The sequence below is a fragment of the Protomyctophum parallelum genome (assembly GCF_964188405.1).
Source record: "Protomyctophum parallelum genome assembly, chromosome: 2".
Lineage (NCBI taxonomy): Eukaryota > Metazoa > Chordata > Actinopteri > Myctophiformes > Myctophidae > Protomyctophum > Protomyctophum parallelum.
The window spans coordinates 14,575,087-14,594,963 of NC_139699.1; the positions used below are offsets into that span (position 1 = coordinate 14,575,087).

A 19,877-nucleotide genomic window follows, 5' to 3' on the forward strand; every position below is an offset into this window, starting at 1 on the left:
GTTTCCTCTCCTCTTTTCCTTGTTCCATCGTTACCTCCCCTCCTTTCCTTGTTCCCTCGTTTCCTCTCCTCCTTTCCTTGTTCCCTCGTTTCCTCTCCTCCTTTCCTTGTTCCCTCGTTTCCTCTCCTCTTTTCCTTGTACCCTCGTTTCCTCTCCTCTTTTCCTTGTTCCCTCGTTTCCTCTCCTCCTTTCCTTGTTCCCTCCTTTCCTCCCCTCCTTTCCTTGTTCCCTCGTTTCCTCTCCTCCTTCCCTTGTTCCCTCGTTTCCTCTCCTCCTTTCCTTGTTCCCTCCTGTCCTCCCCTCCTTTCCTTGTTCCCTCGTTTCCTCTCCTCCTTCCCTTGTTCCCTCGTTTCCTCTCCTCCTTTCCTTGTTCCCTCTTTTCCTCCCCTCCTTTCCTTGTTCCCTCGTTTCCTCTCCTCCTTTCCTTGTTCCCTCGTTTCCTCCACTCCTTTCCTTGTTCCCTCGTTTCCTCGTTTCCTCTCCTATACCCTTGTTCCCTCCTTTCCTCTCCTCCTTTCCTTGTTTCCTCCCCTCCTTTCCTTGTTCCCTCGTTTCCTCCCCTCCTTTCCTTGTTCCCTCGTTTCCTCTCCTCCTTCCCTTGTTCCCTCGTTTCCTTGTTCACTCGTTTCCTCCCCTCCTTTCCTTGTTCCCTCGTTTCTGCTCCTCCTTTCCTTGTTCCCTCGTTTCCTCTCCTCCTTTCCTTGTTCCCTCGTTTCCTCTCCTATTTTCCTTGTTTCCTTGTTACCTCTCCTCCTTTCCTTGTTCCCTCGTTTCCTATCCTCCTTTCCTTGTTCCCTCGTTTCCTCTCCTCTTTTCCTTGTACCCTCGTTTCCTCTCCTCTTTTCCTTGTTCCTTCGTTTCCTCCCCTCCTTTCCTTGTTCCCTCGTTTCTGCTCCTCTTTTCCTTGTTCCCTCGTTTCCTCTCCTCCTTTCCTTGTTCCCTCATTTCCTCTCCTCCTTTCCTTGTTCCCTCCTTTCCTCCCCTCCTTTCCTTGTTCCCTCCTTTCCTCCCCTCCTTTCCTTGTTCCGTCGTTTCCTCTCCTCCTTTCCTTGTTTCCTCCCCTCCTTTCCTTGTTCCCTCGTTTCCTCCCCTCCTTTCCTTGTTCCCTCGTTTCCTCTCCTCCTTCCCTTGTTCCCTCCTTTCCTCTCCTCCTTTCCTTGTTCACTCGTTTCCTCCCCTCCTTTCCTTGTTCCCTCGTTTCTGCTCCTCTTTTCCTTGTTCCCTCGTTTCCTCTCCTCTTTTCCTTGTTCCGTCGTTTCCTCTCCTCCTTTCCTTGTTTCCTCCCCTCCTTTCCTTGTTCCCTCGTTTCCTCCCCTCCTTTCCTTGTTCCCTCGTTTCCTCTACTCTTTTCCTTGTTCCCTCGTTTCCTCTCCTCTTTTCCTTGTTCCATCGTTACCTCCCCTCCTTTCCTTGTTCCGTCGTTTCCTCTCCTCCTTTCCTTGTTTCCTCCCCTCCTTTCCTTGTTCCCTCGTTTCCTCCCCTCCTTTCCTTGTTCCCTCGTTTCCTCTCCTCTTTTCCTTGTTCCCTCGTTTCCTCTCCTCTTTTCCTTGTTCCATCGTTACCTCCCCTCCTTTCCTTGTTCCCTCGTTTCCTCTCCTCCTTTCCTTGTTCCCTCGTTTCCTCTCCTCCTTTCCTTGTTCCCTCGTTTCCTCTCCTCTTTTCCTTGTACCCTCGTTTCCTCTCCTCTTTTCCTTGTTCCCTCGTTTCCTCTCCTCCTTTCCTTGTTCCCTCCTTTCCTCCCCTCCTTTCCTTGTTCCCTCGTTTCCTCTCCTCCTTCCCTTGTTCCCTCGTTTCCTCTCCTCCTTTCCTTGTTCCCTCCTTTCCTCCCCTCCTTTCCTTGTTCCCTCGTTTCCTCTCCTCCTTCCCTTGTTCCCTCGTTTCCTCTCCTCCTTTCCTTGTTCCCTCGTTTCCTCCACTCCTTTCCTTGTTCCCTCGTTTCCTCGTTTCCTCTCCTATACCCTTGCTCCCTCCTTTCCTCTCCTCCTTTCCTTGTTCCCTCGTTTCCTCTCCTCCTTCCCTTGTTCCCTCGTTTCCTCCCCTCCTTTCCTTGTTCCCTCGTCTCCTCTCCTCCTTTCCTTGTTCCCTTGTTTCCTCCCCTCCTTTCCTTGTTCCCTCGTTTCCTCTCCTCCTTTCCTTGTTCCCTTGTTTCCTCCCCTCCTTTCCTTGTTCCCTCCTTTCCTCCCCTCCTTTCCTTGTTCCCTCGTTTCCTCTACTATTTTCCTTGTTCCCTCGTTTCCTCCACTCCTTTCCTTGTTCCCTTGTTCCCTCGTTTCCTCTCCTCCTACCCTTGTTCCCTCCTTTCATCTCCTCCTTTCCTTGTTCCCTCGTTTCCTCTCCTCCTTTCCTTGTTCCCTCGTTGCCTCTCCTCTTTTCCTTGTTCCCTCGTTTCCTCCCCTCCTTTCCTTGTTCCCTCGTTTCCTCTTCTCTTCCTCTTCCTCTTCCATCCTCCTCTTCCTCTTCCTCTTCCTCTTCCTCTTCCTCTTCCTCTTCCTCTTCCTCTTCCTCTTCCTCTTCCTCTTCCTCTTCCTCTTCCTCCTCATCTTCCTCTTCCTCTTCCTCCTCTTCCTCTTCCTCATTCCACACACACATTCATACACCTTTACATAGATTGTGCATTACATTCACCCATTCACACACACATTCATACACCTTTACATAGATTGTGCATTACATTCACCCATTCACACACACATTCATACACCTTTACATAGATTGTGCATTACATTCACCCATTCACACACACATTCATACACCTTTACATAGATTGTGCATTACATTCACCCATTCACACACACATTCATACACCTTTACATAGATTGTGCATTACATTCACCCATTCACACACACATTCATACACCGATGGTGGAGGAAACCATGCAAGGCACCAACCTGCACATCAGGACAAATTAGGCGTTCAGTGTCTTGTTCAGTGTCTTGCTCAAGGACACTTCAACACTAACTCTGGGGGAGCCCCCCGGGTTCGAACTGGCAACCTTGCGGTTACCATCCAGCCACTTGGAGCCACCGCCGCCCTCTCTCTCTCTCTCTCTCTGTCTCTCTCTCTCTCTCGCACGATTGTCACCGTAGAATGGGCGGGGCAGCTATAGGTCTCACTGAAAGTATAACTACAATAATATGACATTATATAATACTATAGCAATATAATATACTACACTATACAGTGACAGGGGGCAGCGATGGCTGAACGGTTCCACCGTTGAAGTGCCCTTGAGCAAGGCATTGAACCCCTACCATGAAATGTTCTATGAGCAGGGCTAAGTTCTTGAGCTTAGTCCAGTTACCCTGGGTAAACATGGTAACTTTGCTTTGCTTTGCTTTGACATTCTGCAAGATGAAACTGGAAAATTGATTTGAGGGTATAAAGGACTAGCAGACTAACAGGTTTCTCAGGTCATAGATCATGGGAACTTTAGGATGTGGGAATTATAGAAGAGAATGTCTGTGTGATCACGGTAACCATGTGTTGAAGAGAATGTCTGTGTGATCACGGTAACCATGTGTTGAAGAGAATGTCTGTGTGATCACGGTAACCATGCGTATGGCTCTTTTTTTATAGAATGGAAAGTGAACAAATTGCTGTTTTGTATGTATCTCCCCATACTTCTACACAGTAGGAGAGGTATGGTAAAATCATGGTACAGTACACGGTATATAGTCATTTGGTATTGACGTGTGTTTGGCCTTGTTAATAACAGTAATGCTCTTTAATTGCTATCTTGACTCCCACATGCCTTATGTGGGGGTCTCCAGCAGATTATGTGGTCCAACATATTGTTGTCAATGTAGCTCCTCAGCCATTTAGATGCAAGAAATGACCCGAATGGGTTCATTCGCTTCCATAGATTATGTCCACTCTAGAGAGTGTTCTTATTCATATTGAAAAGGGAAATGATACACATTTGCTGCTATTAATTTACATTCAGCTTCTATGAACCTGATGGGTTTTATATTTAATTCATTCATTGTATCGCCCCTGCAGCATAGGGACCTGACTGAAATGACCTCGTCTTTTCAGTCAGGACCCTATAGTTTAAGCCGGTGAAGAATTACCCCTATGTATTATTGTCCCACAATGTTTTCGTAATACACCCAAAACATAAACAGTTAATATTTCACTAGAGAAAGTAGTTACACTTCTCCTGCAGCCACCAGGAAGAGCCACTTCCTTGTTCACTCAGCCAGTCCACAGCGTGGACACAGTGTGTTTATGTCAACCTTTGCCAAACAAACACATCATATTTATTTGAATCCAGATTTAGCTGCTAACCCATGTGGACATCACGTGAAAAGACTTGGCAGGACGACCAGCTGTTGTGATGAGGGAATAGGAGGTGCTCTCTGTGTTTACATCATCCTACAGAACGTGCACGGGCGGTGCTTAGAAACCCACATGGTCAGGGTTTGTAAGCACTTGCCCTAGCCTAGCCCCTTAGATAGCATTTTATGTCGACTTAGATAGTATTTTAGACAGACTTATAGCTCGTTACGTAGACAGCACTATAGAATTGCATTTTATGTAGTCATAGCACTTTATAGTACATGTATATTGTATAATATATAATATAGTATAGTATGTATAGTTGACATAGATACTCCACTGTTACGTTCTTAGTTTATACATGATTCATGATAACTACTTTTTATATATGTGATGTATGACATGCTTTTGTTTTTGCTTAAATGTAAGTCACTCTGGATCAAGAGCGTAGACCTGCTAAATGCCTAAATTGTAAATTGTAAAGAAAACAAGCGCTTCCCTTCCAATGCTTCCATAGTTCAGTTACATTTTAGAATATGAGTTTTACAGTGTTCAGAGTAAGTGTCCCATTGGCTTATAGGCTAGCCAGGCTATAGCCAATGAAGATTCAAATGTCAGATGTCGCAAGTACTGGTTTGTGTGAATGTAGATCAGCACAGCTGATAAAACATGCAAGACACTGTGGAGAAGCTAGCGGCTGCTACTACCCGTGCTACTACCCCTAGAGCCTAGCGGCTGCTACTACCCGTCCGTCTGACTTTGCACAAGAAGTGCGATGAAGCTTTGGACGAGCTGGACGACGATCTCAGAGGAAGGCACAGCGGCGCCGCCCGCTGGGGATGGTGGGCGCGACGCCGCCGTCCTACAGAAGTGGCGGTTCAGGTCAGAGAGCAGAGTCGTCATCTCAGAGGTCAGCTCCTGTTTCAACCTCCGTTTGTCTATAGGGGAGGAGGAGGAGGAACCACAAGGGTCTCTGTGGGAGGAGCCACCTGGGTGCCTCAGACACCCGAGAGCCTGGGAGATCAGCAGCGAGACACTCTGCTCCGTGGTAAGCACGAGTAAAGACCTCAGCTCTGCTGCTGTCTTCTCCACGTCTCCTCCCAGCAGGAAAGAAGACCTCGGCTCTGCCGGTTTCTTCTCCAAGTCTCCCAGAAGAGCGAGGGCCACACTCGCCGTGGACACCAGGGTTCCAAAGGAAGGAGGCACGTCTGGGTTGAGCGGCGATGCCGTGAACGTGGGGACGAACATGCTCCTGAAGCGGGCCGGGTCCGGGCGGCACCGGTCTGACAGGAGCCCAACGCAGTCCGAAGTGAAGTGTTGCAGAGCGGACAGAGTTTTACTGAGGATCTTCAGGAGCTTCTGCTCCGCCTCCCCTCTCTCCATAAAACAGGGTCCGGGGACCCCCGAGGAGGGACCTTGAGGGCCTTCTGGGGGCTCCCTTAGCGGGCTGTAACTCACGGAGTCCGTCGCCAAACGTGTACGAAAGGCGTGGTCCTTGATATTAAAGGGTTGGAGACCCCGTGCCTCGGAGGTGGTCTGAGGTGGGCTCGGTGGACCATTTCTGACCCGGCGGTACCGACGGAGTGCCGTCTTGCTCTGAAGGACGTACGTGCACGTCTGACAAAGGGAGCACAGGCTCTGCTGCACGTCTCCCAGGAGCCCGGGGAGGTGGAACCGCCACTCCTCGTGGTAGCCGCAGAGCTGCAACAGAAAGGCCAGAGTGCGATCGGCCTCGTCCAGAGTGTCCAGGCTGGCCAGCATTCGCACTGCGCTCAGACACCGCAGCATGCGCTCCCCATGAACTCCCACAAAGTCCAAGGCTTGCTTCACGAAGCCGTAGCGCAGCGTCCTCAGCAGACTCTCCATGAGGCACGTACACAGCTGGTACACCGCTGTCCAGCGGGGGGCGACGGTGGCGTCACAGACGTCGTACACGTTGAGAAGAGGAAGACAGATACTCTGAGTGATCGCCGCTCCGGCGACGGCTGCTGCCCCCTGCTGGGAGGAGCGGGCCAGCGTCAGCAGCAGCTGCAACGTCGCTTCGGAGAACTCCACGTTCCGCGTGGAAACCAGACTGAGCTCCAGAGCGCAGAGGAGCGAGGGAAGGAGCTTCTGCTTCCTCATCACTGACAGCCATTCTCCATCCTCCTCCTCGTCCTCCTCGTCAGCAGAACACAGCTCCCTGAGGAGGTGCAGTGCCGGAACACACGCCCCCTGAAGGCTGTGAGGAGGAGTGTCCGACTCCATGTCGCTCCCGTCGCTCTGCAGACGTCGAGTTCTGTCCGTCAGCGCGATCGCCTCGCACTTCACCGTCTCACAGACGCGTGGCAGCAGCAGCATCAGCCGCCGGGGCAGCCGGTATATATGTCCGCCGCGGAGTCCCCGCCACTGCGTCTGCAGCACCGCTACGAGTGCGGAGAAGACCTTGGCCTTCGTGCCGTCCGTCGACGGATGCTCCGTTTGAAGGACACTCTCCGCGATGAGGGACAGCGAGCACAGGACGTCCGGGGCAACGACGGCGACGACGCCCCTCCACTGCTCCAGGAGGGCCAGCAGCAGAGACGCCATGCTGGAGGCCAGAGCCATGCTGGAGGAGCCCAGACTGGAGCCCAGAGCCATGCTGGAGGAGGTTCCGTTCAGGCCCAGCGGAGCTGTCGTCAACGCTGCCTTGGTTCCGTCCAGGATGTACTTGAAGAGCGTCAGTCGGACGGAGTCGTCCGTCAGGTGCATGACGTCGGGGTGGGCGGTGGCCACCCCGAGCAGGAAGCCCCATGCTGAGACGAGCGAGCGGAGGGCGGGCCCTTCCTCTTCTGTCTGCTGCTGCGCCACCGCGCTGCGCAGCACCAGGGACTTGACACACTGTGACCAGTGCCCGTAGCGCCGCTCGCCGGAGAACCTGCGCAGCACGTCCTTCAGCGACCGATCCAAAGAACCGCCGTCGCCGGAGGCATAATGAACCTCCAGGCCGATGATGTTCAGAACGGAGGCGCAGATCTCCAGAACGCAGGGCTCTGGCGCGTCAGGAGACGGGAGGGCGGCAAAGAGAGGCGTCGACAAACTGTCCCAAAACTTGTCCGTGGCGCGTAGCGCAGAGATGGCGCTGTCGCTGCGATCCCGCCACAGGGCGAGAAGGAAAGCCAGGGCTGCCCTGCGGAGCAGAGCGGGACACGGAGGGGCGTCGCAGCGGATCAGGTCCAACACGACGCGCAAACAGCTGCTCCCTCCTATGACTAACTCCTCTGCCTGCTTTCTGATTGGCCGGTCTGAGCCCCGCCCCCAGTCTCCTCCGCCTTTCACCTCCAGGTCGACAAAGAGCTCGGCGAGGCCCGGCTGGGTTTCCACGGCGACGGAGAGGAACTCCAGGATCGCGACTTTCAACCTCACGTCTTCCGTGGCGCTCCGCAGTCGAGCCAGGAAGGCGTGTCGTATGGCGGCCGCCTGGCCGTCCAGACAGGCGTGCAGCGACACGGGCGTCGCCGCCGCCAGCCTCGTCAGCAGCTGGACGGCCAGCCGTGGGAGCTCCGGATCGTCGTGTTTAGACGTGCTCACAAAGACGCACCTGGCCAGGGTGGCGATCGGATTCTCGCCGTGGCGACCCCTGTGCTGCGTCAGCGCCCGCTGCAGACGCGACATCGTCATCACATCAGAGGACGGCGGCGGCGGCGGCTTCAGGCGCATCACGTTGTCCGTGGCGGAGATCGCCAACTTCACCGTTTGGATCGGCGTCTGAACCGAGCCCTCCGATTGGCCCGTGTGGATGGTGTCTCCTCCCTCCGCCATGATGTTGACCAAGGCCACTCCGGATTGGCCGTTATCCAGGGTGTGCACGCACACAGACCGCAGGGTGGCGGCACCCGCTTCACCCTCCGGAGGGAGCTCCAGGGTCAGGCTGAGAACGGCATGGATCAGCTCCAAGATCAGACAGCCGACCCTCTCTCTGTCGCCAAGGGTGCTGTAGCGCCACCTATGGTAGACGGGCAGCATGTTGTTCAACACCAGCAGTACGGAGGGGATCAGGCGGCGGTGCACTGCAGCACTTCCCGGCTCGCTCTTCACTAAGGCGGCGACGAGGCGCAGGAAGGACATTGTCACGGGATACTCTCCCCTGGACATCTCCGAAATCAGCAGGTCGCCGTACTTACCGGCCTTCATGCATTCGGCGCTCACGCAGCACACCGTGTCGCTTGCGACGGGGCCGGACGCGAACGGAAGGAATCCCGCACGATCCAGACCGGACCAAACGATCCCGGGCATTCCGGAGGCCGACACCGCCAGACAGTTCACGCAAGAGGCGATCGCATCCAGTGGAGGGTTGACGAATGACATCATCCTCTGCAGCAAGGTGGAGACGCGCAAAGTGAGAGGCGACAGACCGTCGGCCACGGTCCGGTCTGCATTCAATATCATCTTCTGCACCAGGTCCAGGATGGCTTTCACACGTTCACTGTGAAACATCTCGTCTGTGGATGACGGCTCCGCATGCAGCAGCATCTCAAACTCGCACGTGAAGAGAGTCCAGGAGCTGTAGGAAAAGTTCCAGTGCACCACGAAGGCCTGGTCACCTGGTCGCACCTGTACCTGGCCAGAGACCCCCTGAGCCATCTGCAGGTTGGTCTGTCCCTGAGACATCAGATCGGTCTGTCCCAGGCCAGGCGGGTAGAGGAACGTGGGCGTCCGTCTCCTCCACAGCGTCTCGTTGTCTCTGGACGTCACGTCATAGGGCATGTGTTTGTAGACCTCCGTGTACGAGGACATCTTGTCTAGAAAGGCGTACACCCTTTTTGCAGTTGCCTGGTTTGACAGAAGAGCGGTCAGGAGCTGTAACAGGGGTCCCAGGTTGTGAGGAAACATCCCGACGGCTCCGTTCAGAACGGTTCCCAGTCCCGCCGCGCCGGTTCTCGTTTCCCAGAATTGGTCCGGCAGGCCGGGAGCGGACAGGACCTGACAGGCGGCGTCCAACAAGTCCTGCTGGTCGCCCAGACTCTCCTCTTCAAAAGAGGCAATGGCAAACGACAGGAGGCCGTAGACGCACATCTTCGCCGCGTTGGCTGTGGAGTTTTCCCCAGAGACACTGAGGCTTCGCAGCATGGCGCTCAGGTACCCGAAGACCCCCAGCCGCAGCGAGGCGTTGCCCATCGCCCTCACGACGGGGCCAGATTGGTCCGGCTGCAGCGTGTGTCTGAGCAGCAGCCAGGCCAGCAGCACGGGGCCGTGGTGAGGAACATCTCCCAAGGCCAGCAGCAGTCGGTCCATCTTCCCCATGACGTCATGGTCCTTGGAGAAGTGATGCCGCTCCGTGCTGCCCTCCAGGACACACTGCTGAAGAAAGTCCACGTCCATTCCCTCCACGAGGATCAGAGCGCAGAGTTGGCCGATGCGCTCGAGCACAGAATCCATGCTTCCGTCCACTAGGTGTCTGTTGGTCTGCCGTAGGCCAAAGCCCACTTCCTGGAACATCTTTGTGAAGCTCAACAGGTCGGAGGAACTCATCTCAAAGTGTGTGTAATATAAGAAGAGGATCTCCAGGAGCAGAGACTGTTCCCTCAGACACTGGAGGAACCAGCGAGACGCCTGCCTCTCCGTCATAAAGTCTCCGTGGGTTTCCGCCGTCGGTGCCTCTGCTCTGAGAAGCTTCTCCAACTGAGAGCGGTAGCTAACGGCCAAGTGCTTCTCCAGCCGGGTGACGCAGTCCGAGAACGCTGTCCTGTGAGGGTGCCGGTCGTCCTGGAAATGGGTCAGCAGCAGCAGAACACACCTGAGCAGACTGAGACGCTCCCAGTGGTAATAGTCGCACACGTTCAGCAGGAGGACTCGGCTCTCTCTCTCGTCCTGAAGAAGCGCCTGTAACGATCCTCGGGTTGCTCTGTAGTCCTCCCGTAAGTAACACTGCAACATGTGGACACTCTGCTGCTGCTCCAGACCCAGTGCTTTGCTCACCCTCAGAGCAAAGACATCCAGAGGTTGGTCCGAGCTCAGAGAGGAGCTGCTGCTATGAAGGAGCTTCCCTGCAGGGGAGCTGCTGGGAGCTTGGTAGAAGTTCAGACCCTGGCGGAGTCTCTCCCAGTGTCTCTCCAGTTCTGTCTGGAGGTGAGGAGGTTCTGTCTGGATGGGAGGAGGTTGTCTCAGAGAAGACCTCAAGATGGTCCACAGCTCTCCACTAGTCCGGACACACGTAGGCTCAGAGTCCCTCATGTTGTCTACTCGGATGTGAATGTTTCAGCGTGTAACATCCTAATGGCGGGGCGGCGGCAACATCACTTATCTATGACATCAAGTTTTTATGACATATCTATGATGTAATGGCTCCGAAATTGGGTTTCAAAGTGATCAGAGTTCTGTAGACTTTCTTCCAATTATATATAAAGTTAACATTTTCAAATATGGAATACCCCTTGTGTAGCAGCAATAACATTCACTTTGAAGAGGCATAACTTGCCTCAACTGTCTGAGTACGAACAGCTGCAATACCACTGTGTGGCACTGTTGAACAGCCTAAAAGGGCTTATTGCTTGGTCCCGTCTTATCACTGCTTGCAGCTATATTTATGTATTTATTTATTTTACAAAGCTCTTTAAATAGCTTTTGGACAGACAAGAAAAAAAATACAATATTGTGACACGTGATGAATATTAAGGTCTGTCTGACAAAACAAACAAGCAAAACAAAAACAACAAAACACTGAACAATGAAACACACATAAACCAGAAACAAGTTCAAGGTGTCAAAACATAGACATAAACAATAACCACATTCATTGTCATTGGCATTTATGGAAGCTATGCAGCGACGACGATGCAAAGCCGCAATAATGCATAGCTGCTCCATGATACTCCCATTCGTCTTCATGCATCTTTGCGTCTGCCCGCATTGCCATTTCGCTCGGATTGACCCCCAGCCTCTCGCCGTAGCCTAGAACAACTACAACTCAACAGAGCAGCGTCGCGTCACACCAGAGCCATGTGTGTGGATTTGCTACGGTAAACCCTAAAAACATATCAATGCTGCAATGCCAACTACGCATAAATGATTAACAATGTACTGCTGGGTCAATATGCAACTATCAATGATTAACTGCATGTTTGGTGGTGTTCAGGTCAAACGCTGCTGAAATAACACAGCGACTGCATTTCAAGACCAAAGCAGGCAGCAGTCACCTGCTACACTAGGAGACAGTCAGACCAGTTTGAGTTTAGTTTACATTTATTTGTATTTGTCTTTCTCCTCCTCTCCTCCCAGCATGGCAGCCCTGCGCGCCGCTAAGCAGGCTCTGAGGAAAGAGATCAAATGGCGGGTGTCGGAGTTGTCCGTTAAGGAGAAACAGAGACAGTCTCAGGTGGTTTCCCAGAAGGTGGGTGGCTCACTGGTCTGTGTGTCACTGTGTGGTGATTGGTGAATGAATGAATGCAAATACGTTCGGGACATGTGTCAAATTCAATACAGTTAGATTGTAAGGAGATTGTCTTTGTGTGTGTGTTGTCGATAGACTAAACATGACTTGTTGTCAAGACGCGTTGGACCAAACTAAACGGTCTTGTTGTGCATGGGCGCCATCTCCTGGGGACTCAGGGGAAATGCGTTCCTGTGTGGATGGCCAACTCTTCTGAAAGATTTTGATCGTACATGTACAGTGTACGTCATGTAGGCCTTCACCCTACACTACTACAGACGACTAGGCTATTCTAGTCAATTCAATTCAATTCAAAGGGCTTTATTGGCATGAGAAAACATACGTTTACATTGCCAAAGCAGAAAGAATAATACAGCAATACAATCAAAACAAAAATTATGTACTTTGAAGGTCAGGACCTTCAATAGATCAACTTTTATGTACCAAGATCACTGGATGCAGGTATAGTGCAGGAAGATACACAATGATTAGTCTTTAGGGTGGTTGTGTTCCATTTGATATCCTTCTCCTATCACAGCAGCTCACAAATCTTGCTGCTGTGTTTGCACATTGTTGTACTTCGCCCAGCAGATATGGGAGTTTTTTGTCATTGGTCATGTTTTCAAAATCTCCGTGTGTGGTTGTAATCTGTGGGAAGTATGTGTCTCTGATGTCTTGGTACAATGGACAGATGGTTAGGAAGTGTAGCTCGGTTTCCACTTCATTTTGTGTGCAGTGGGTGCATAGTCTGTCTTCTCTCGGGATACAGGTCTGCCTATGACGGCCTTTCTCGATCGCGAGACTGTGCTCACTGAGTCTGTACCTAGTTAAGATTTTTCTTTGTTTTGGGTCGGTCACGGTGCTCAGGTATTCTGCCACTGTGTATTCTCTGTTTAGGGCCAGATAGCATTCTAGTTTAATCTGCTTTTGTGTTGTCTAGTCATGGCAAAGCAACAAGACTAGACTAGATGCTCTTCACAACAGCTGTCTGAAAAGCATCTCCAAAATGCTTAGATTATGCTCTGAGTCCTCAGCCTCCGTCGTAGGATTTTCATGCAACAAAAATATCAGATCTTCAACAAGCTATCCCCCTTTTAACACAGTGGTTTTCAACCTTTCCATGGACCATTTGATGAGATGTAGCCTTGCAGACCCAAAGCTAAAGAATGTTGTCGTTGGATAAGATTTAGTCCACAATTCCATGCTGTGTTGATGTTGGTACCATTGGAGAGATAACAGGCAAACGTTGATCAAAATAGCTATTATTCTACATTCTCTAATTGTGTACTTCTTGTAAATTAAGTAATGCTTGATGTTTAACAATAATGTACTGTAACACTTGAGAGCGTAACATGTAACCAAATGGACCCGTAAAGCAAACATAAAAGTCCATAGACTTTGCTGCCACATGCTGATTTTTGTTTTTAATTCAGGGGCACATGAATAAGAGAAACATTAAAAGTCCATAGACTTAGTTGCATGCCAGATGACGTCATGTCTGAATGCCAGTCTATGGAGGGGATAGCGCCCCTCAAAAAGCCAACACTTCACCACACAATAATCAATAACAGTTACATAACGTTGTGCCATCTGTTTCTTTCCCAACTTTTCAAACACCCCAAGTACGCGTATTTTAGACAGACTTATAGCTCGTTACGTAGACAGCACTAGAATTGCATTTTATGTAGTCATAGCACTGTATAGTACACATGTATATCGTATAATATATAATATAGTATAGTATGTATACAGTAGTTGACATAGATACTCCACTGTTACGTTCTTAGTTCATACGTACATGATTCATGATAACTACTTTTTATATATGTGATGATGTATGCCATGATTTTGTTTTTGCTTAACTCATTCTGAACGGGAACCCATTTTGGTGTTTGCATCATGTCATGCTTTAGCTATTGAAAAATAGCAGATCTACGAGCTTGTAGGTCTGCTATTTTTGCAAAAATCGAAGAACGACTGACATTTTTAGAATCTGATCTCAGGTCAGAATGGGTTAATCAGACCAGTGTGTTGTCCAGTGGAAACCTCGTATGAATCTGATCTCAGGTCAGAATGGGTTAAATGTAAGTCGCTCTGGATCAAGAGCGTCTGCTAAATGCCTAAATTGTAAATTGTGGCCTCCCAGCGCATCCATAACATGACATAACATGACATGACATCATAATAACATGTGTCATCTCTCTCTTCCACAGCTGTTCCAACACCCCCAGTACGTGGCCTCCCAGCGCATAGCCGTGTTCCTCAGCATGCACGACGAGGTGCGCACTGAGGAGATTCTCCTGCGTGTGTTCAAGGTAAATGATACATGGATTAACCCATTTTGACCTGAGGACGATTCTAAAAAAAAGTCCTGACAGTTTTCAGAAAAACCCATGTTTCTATGTCAGTGGTTCTTATACATTTTCATGTCAAGGACCCCCAAACATATATATGTAATTGTCCGCCGACCCCCATCTTAAAATATGTTGTTCCAGGGACCCCCCGTTCTCTCTGAAATAATATATATCCAAAGATTTGCGCCACATTTCCACGATTTTTCAAAAATAGCAGACCTACAAGCTCGTAGTGCGGCACTCGGTGCCGCGCTATGAGCTTGTAGATCTGCTATTTTTCAATAGCTAAAGCATAACATAATGTATGTAACACCAAAAGGGGTTCCCGCTCAAAATGGGTTCCACGGAAGTCTTCTGTGAAAGCATGCTACTGCGCACCGAAAATAGCCGATCTACAAGCTCACAACACGTCGCAGCGCTGCAACGGGCAGATGCTTTATCTGTATGTGAGCTTGTAGAATATGCTATTTTTTTTCCGGTCATTCGTTATTTCAACCCATTTTGGACTGAGGCCGATTCTAAAAAGTCCTCTAAATCCTGACCTAAGCTTTCTGAAAAACTTCAAATATTGATATAGCAGCATCAACGTTTTTTAATTTTTGAATACTGTACTTACTGTACAGAACCCCAAGAGGGGTTCCCTTCCAAAAGGGTTAGAACACCAAAAGGGGTTCCCGCCCAGAATGGGTATTCTTTTGGTGTTTTAACTAAGCATTATGTTATACTTTAGCTATTTTAGACAAATCGTAAAAATGCGGCACAGATCTTTGAATATATATTCTTTCAGAGCGAACGTTTATTTTATTTCGACGTCAGACCTAAATGGGTCAAGAGCAAAGCGTATTTGAGGTGATCATTTAGAAGCATCTTCCAGAAACATGAATGCTTTCGGAAATGTTATTAAAGCAAAGAGGTTTAATAATCTCAAATCTGTGATTTCTTCAGCCTGTCGGCTGTTGTGTGGAACAGCAACAACAATAGGTTCCGATTGATCATACCTAAAACATCATCATCGTTACATTTTCAGTGTTGAGATTTTATTTTTGTTATTTTTATTCCATGTTATTATAGTTAACTAAAACTGACGGAAAAAATTAAGAAATCATTTTCGTTAACTGAACTAAGTATTAACCCATTTTGACCTGAGATCAGATTATAAAAATGTCTTCTATATCTACTAAACTAAAAACTAAAATGCCCTTAGTTTGTGTCCATTTATTACTGTATTTATAAGCTCAATCTGTAACAGAAATGTCGTCTTTGAGTTTTTATTACACAGTACTCTGGCCCTTTTCAATCCTGCATGATTGAAAAGGGTGCATGATTGAAAAGGGCAGAAAGAGAAAAACTAATACTAATAAAAAATGAACTAAAACTGTTCTAACCTTTGGTACATACCAGGACGGCAAGACGTGCTTCATCCCCAAGTACCAGAGCACGGAGAGCAACCACATGGACATGGTCAGGCTGAGGAGCATGGAGGACATGGAGACGCTGCCTCTGACCTCCTGGAACATCAGACAGCCTGCTGACCAGGACCACAGCAGGGAGGAGGCCCTGGACACTGGTGACACACACACACACACACACACACACACACACACACACACACACACACACACACACACACACACACACACACACACACACACACGCACACACCCTGACCAGGACCACAGCAGAGAGGAGGCTCTGGACACTGGTTAGACACACACACACACACACACACACACACACACACACACACACACACACACACACACACACACACACACACACACACACACACACACACACACAGCCTGCTGACCAGGACCACAGCAGAGAGGAGGCGCTGGACACTGGTTAGACATACACACACACACACACACACACACACACACACACACACTCATCTGTAGTCCCTGGGCAGGCTCTTAAAAAATAAATGATAAAAGAAAGACAGAGTGTAGGGTGCGTGCACACAACACCATGCGTTGATGCCATGTGTGCATATGTGCAGGCACCTAACACTATGTCCATACAAAAACACAGTACAATACAATACACTACAGGAATACATCAACATGGTACAGGGGACAGAACAACTGCAAAGTGAAGTGAGAAATGACACCGGTGATGAATACTAATTAGTGCTGATAGTTACTCATGATTACAGATTTTAATTGTTTTTAGCCACCTTTTCAGGTTGAATTTGAAGGTCAGGATAGTCTCCATTACTTTGCATTTTTGAATTTCAAATTTTGCACATAAATCCCCGAATGGGAAAAGAATATCTTGTTTTGTGCTTGAGGGCATTTTGGGGCTTTATCGGGAGAAAAATGAAATGTGCAAATGGGGGATGGAAATGCTTGCCGAATAGATGGTAGAAGTAGAAAACATTGCATTTTCACGACGTCGATTATTTTGCACAATTTATAGCTTAATAGTTTGTATTATAATTAGACTAGTTAGGCAATAGAGCGCCGAAGTCCTGACGTCACTTGCTCGTTCCCTGTTTCACGGAAGTAATTTCTCTATGGAAGATAACATGGACTCATCTTAAGATCGTTTCATATAAGAGTTGTGGTCCAAAAATAAACAAGCTGTCTCTGCTTTATGGATATGAAGAATCAACTGACTGAGAGAAAACGCTATTGTTACCTCTACTGAATTAGTTCACCACAGTCCGTGGCTTTTAAAAGTGGACTGAAGACTTTTCTTTTGAACAAGGCATTTGGCTAGTTGGACCGTTAGATGCCCGGTGTGCTTTTAACCTTTTAGCAGGCTATACTTGACCACGAAATGCATGAATTGTCCTTATTTTAGTCCTTTTATATACTTATGCATTATTTTATTTGTATTCTTCTTCTCTTGTTGTAGCACTTTGAGATTTGTTTCAAATGTAAAGTGTGTTATAAATATTATTATTATAGTTCATAAAACATTTTTTTGTGTCTAATATCACTACGCCAGCAGCAGCACTAAACCATAGTTCCAGATCACCAGACAGAATGTTTCTCTATATTATGGTAGAAATATGTCAACAATACAAATGACGCTAGTTTTGTGGATTCATTTATTTGTAATGCGTGGCCCCCAGTGCCCCCCACCAAATGACCGAAACTACTTAATGTTCACCAAAACCAGAGCAGTACTCTCACCACGGGACTCAGGCAATCAATTAATAATAATAATACAGGCCCGGGCGGCTGGCGTAGCCGTCTGGGCACCTTGGCTGGTAATCCATTCTGGCAGTGTGCCGCGGGTTCGACTCCCGATCCCGACGGCCTTTACTGCGTGTCTTCCCCCCCCATCTCTCTCCCCATTTCCTGTCAGCCTACTGTATACTGTACCTATCCCTCTATAAAAAAATAAATAAAGGCGAAAGCCACAAAAAATATATCGAAAAATTAATACCTTTGCAAATGCAACCACTATATTAATGGAAACTTGGCAAAGTATTTCCTACAGCTTTAAGTCCAACAATCTAAACTAACCCTTTAATGAATAGGCCTAGTACTGTTTTATTAGCAGACAGCTTGCAGTCCAATGGCCGTTCAGGCAGGCCGTGTCAAATACTTTTGTATAGCCTAAAAATAACATCAAAAAGTAAACTCACTTAACACACACAAACAACATGGATGCTCTCTAAGTCAGGGGTTCTCAACATGTGGGTCGTGACCCCTCGGGGGGTCCCCAAATTATTTTGGGGGGTCTCCAAATTATAATTTTTTTTAAAGAAGAAAACAAATGTTTTTATTTTTTACTTTTTCTTTCTTTTTTTTGGTAAGTTAACTGAATGGCTGGAAAATGGACAATTTTGAGTTTACTTAGTACACATTAGTACACAGTGCATGCATATACTTTCCTTAATGATTTATATCTGGTTTCAGTATTTATGATGTGTTTTCTCTATTATTAAGTTTATTGTAGCGGTCAGTTTGTATTGGTGGTGGAGAGGGGGAGCGGGGCGGGGGTCGCGAGACATGGCCAAAGCATTTCCGGGCGCCCCCCCCCAGCCAAAAACATTGAGAACCCTCCCTTGCTCTAGGTGACTACAATGGCCGATTGTCTGCACTGTCCAATTTCCGACACACATTCCCTTTTCCAAAACTCTATGTAGTTTGCTGATATAATCATGAATAGACCGCTGGCCTATGTTACAAACTGCCTTGACACAAACAATATCAGTACTTAATTTATTCCTTGTTGAACTATATGTCGTTGTTTAAATTGAACCAAAGATTAGCCCATGTGTCATTCCAGAGAACTAGTTGTTTTTTTCTCTGAATAAAAAGAGCAAGTACATTGTTTCACCAGTAGATGGAGTTGTCTCACCTCTAAAAGGTCTTAGCTGCCTGGCTGCCTGGTAAAATGTCAATATGTCTGTATGTTTGTATAGATTTATATCATTGTGTGTGTGTGTGTGTGTGTGTGTGTGTGTGTGTGTGTGTGTGTGTGTGTGTGTGTGTGTGTGTGTGTGTGTGTGTGTGTGTGTGTGTGTGTGTGTGTGTGTGTGTGTGTGTGTGTGTGTGTGTGTGTGTGTGTGTGTGTGTGTGTGTGTGTGTGTGTGTGTGTGTGTGTGTGTGTGTGTGTGTGTGTGTGTGTCATCAGTTAACTTATTAGTGAAACAGGCCTGAGTTGCAACTACACCAAATCTCTTTTCACAACATGTTTTGTAGATCTGCTTCTGCTATATGTACTACTGTAGCTGCCTTTGTCTGTATCCTTTATGTTGTGTTGGGTAGCATGAGGCAAATGATCAGTATATACTTGATGATGCAACCTCACACCCAGAGGTTGTGTTCCAAATCTGACACATCAATCAATATCCACACGTCCCAAACTCTTCTCCATTCTGGCTCCGAAACTGTGGAATGCACTTCCCATCACAGTCAGAACTGCAGCATCACTCCCAATCTTCCGCCGTAGTCTGAAAACCCACCATTTCAGACTCCATCATGGCCCATAGCACTTACCCTACCCCTTAGATAGCATTTCTGTAGACTTGGATAGCATTTGATACAGACTTATAGCATGTTATGTAGACGGCACTATAATTGCATTGTATGTAGTCATAGCACGTCATAGTACATATGTATTGCATAGTATAGACAGTGTATAGTTTATATCTATAGTTTCATTATATAGATATTCAACTGTTACTTTCTTAGCTTACGCATGTTTCATGATAAATGCTTTTTATGTGATGTATTCCCATGCTTTTTTGTTCTTGCTTAATGTAAGTCGCTCTGGATTAAGAGCGTCTGCTAAATGCCTAAATTGTAATATGGTCGCGGCCTTACGGGACAGTGCACCTATACCACATAATCTCAACGCCCCCAGTTTTGATTCCGGCCAGAGTCCGATGTTTAATCACCTTCCTCATCTCTGCAAAAAAATATGTTGCAGAGCTTGTCAATAGAAAAACTCCATTGACCAGATTTGTCCTTCCGGTGAAATATTTTCTTTAATGGCCAAAAAGTGTATTTTAGACCCACTAAGGAAAGAGGCTTTCAACTCTTCTTAAACCATCGGAAGTGGCGAAAGTGGATTTATTTACTTTGTACTACAGCATGAGCTGTGCACAACAGCTTGAAAGGGTGATTCATACTCATATTTAGTCTCTCTCTCTCTCTCTCTCTCAGGAGGCCTGGACCTGATCCTGATGCCGGGCCTGGGTTTCGACCGTGCCGGGAACCGGCTGGGCCGAGGGAAGGGCTTCTACGACACGTACCTGGAGCGCTGCGCGGGACACCCCAAAGGGAAGCCCTTCACCATCGCCCTGGCCTTCAGGGAGCAGCTCTGTGACGACATCCCCGTGGACCAACACGACGTGCTCATAGACGAGATCCTGTACGAGGACCTGGAGTAG

The 19,877-nt window shown here is 48.3% G+C and overlaps 2 protein-coding genes across 2 annotated transcripts in view; one reads left to right on the top strand and one right to left on the bottom strand.

Moving 5' to 3' along the window:
• LOC310854530 (nucleoporin NUP188-like) overlaps positions 1-10,471 on the bottom strand; it is a gene marked incomplete at both ends in the record, with an annotated part of 69,613 nt that extends 59,142 nt beyond the window's left edge. The window contains one exon of the mRNA XM_083759210.1: positions 5,038-10,471. Coding sequence (XP_083615336.1) covers positions 5,038-10,471 — 5,434 coding nt within the window. The remainder of the gene's footprint in view (positions 1-5,037) is intronic.
• Positions 10,472-11,193: 722 nt separating this feature from the next.
• Positions 11,194-19,877, top strand: mthfs (5,10-methenyltetrahydrofolate synthetase (5-formyltetrahydrofolate cyclo-ligase); the record flags this gene model as incomplete). The annotated part of the gene is made up of 5 exons (XM_083794009.1): positions 11,194-11,256; positions 11,516-11,627; positions 13,880-13,981; positions 15,422-15,587; positions 19,651-19,877. Exons 1-5 carry the CDS (start codon positions 11,237-11,239, stop codon positions 19,875-19,877), a joined length of 627 nt encoding a protein of 208 aa, XP_083650135.1. The 5' UTR covers positions 11,194-11,236.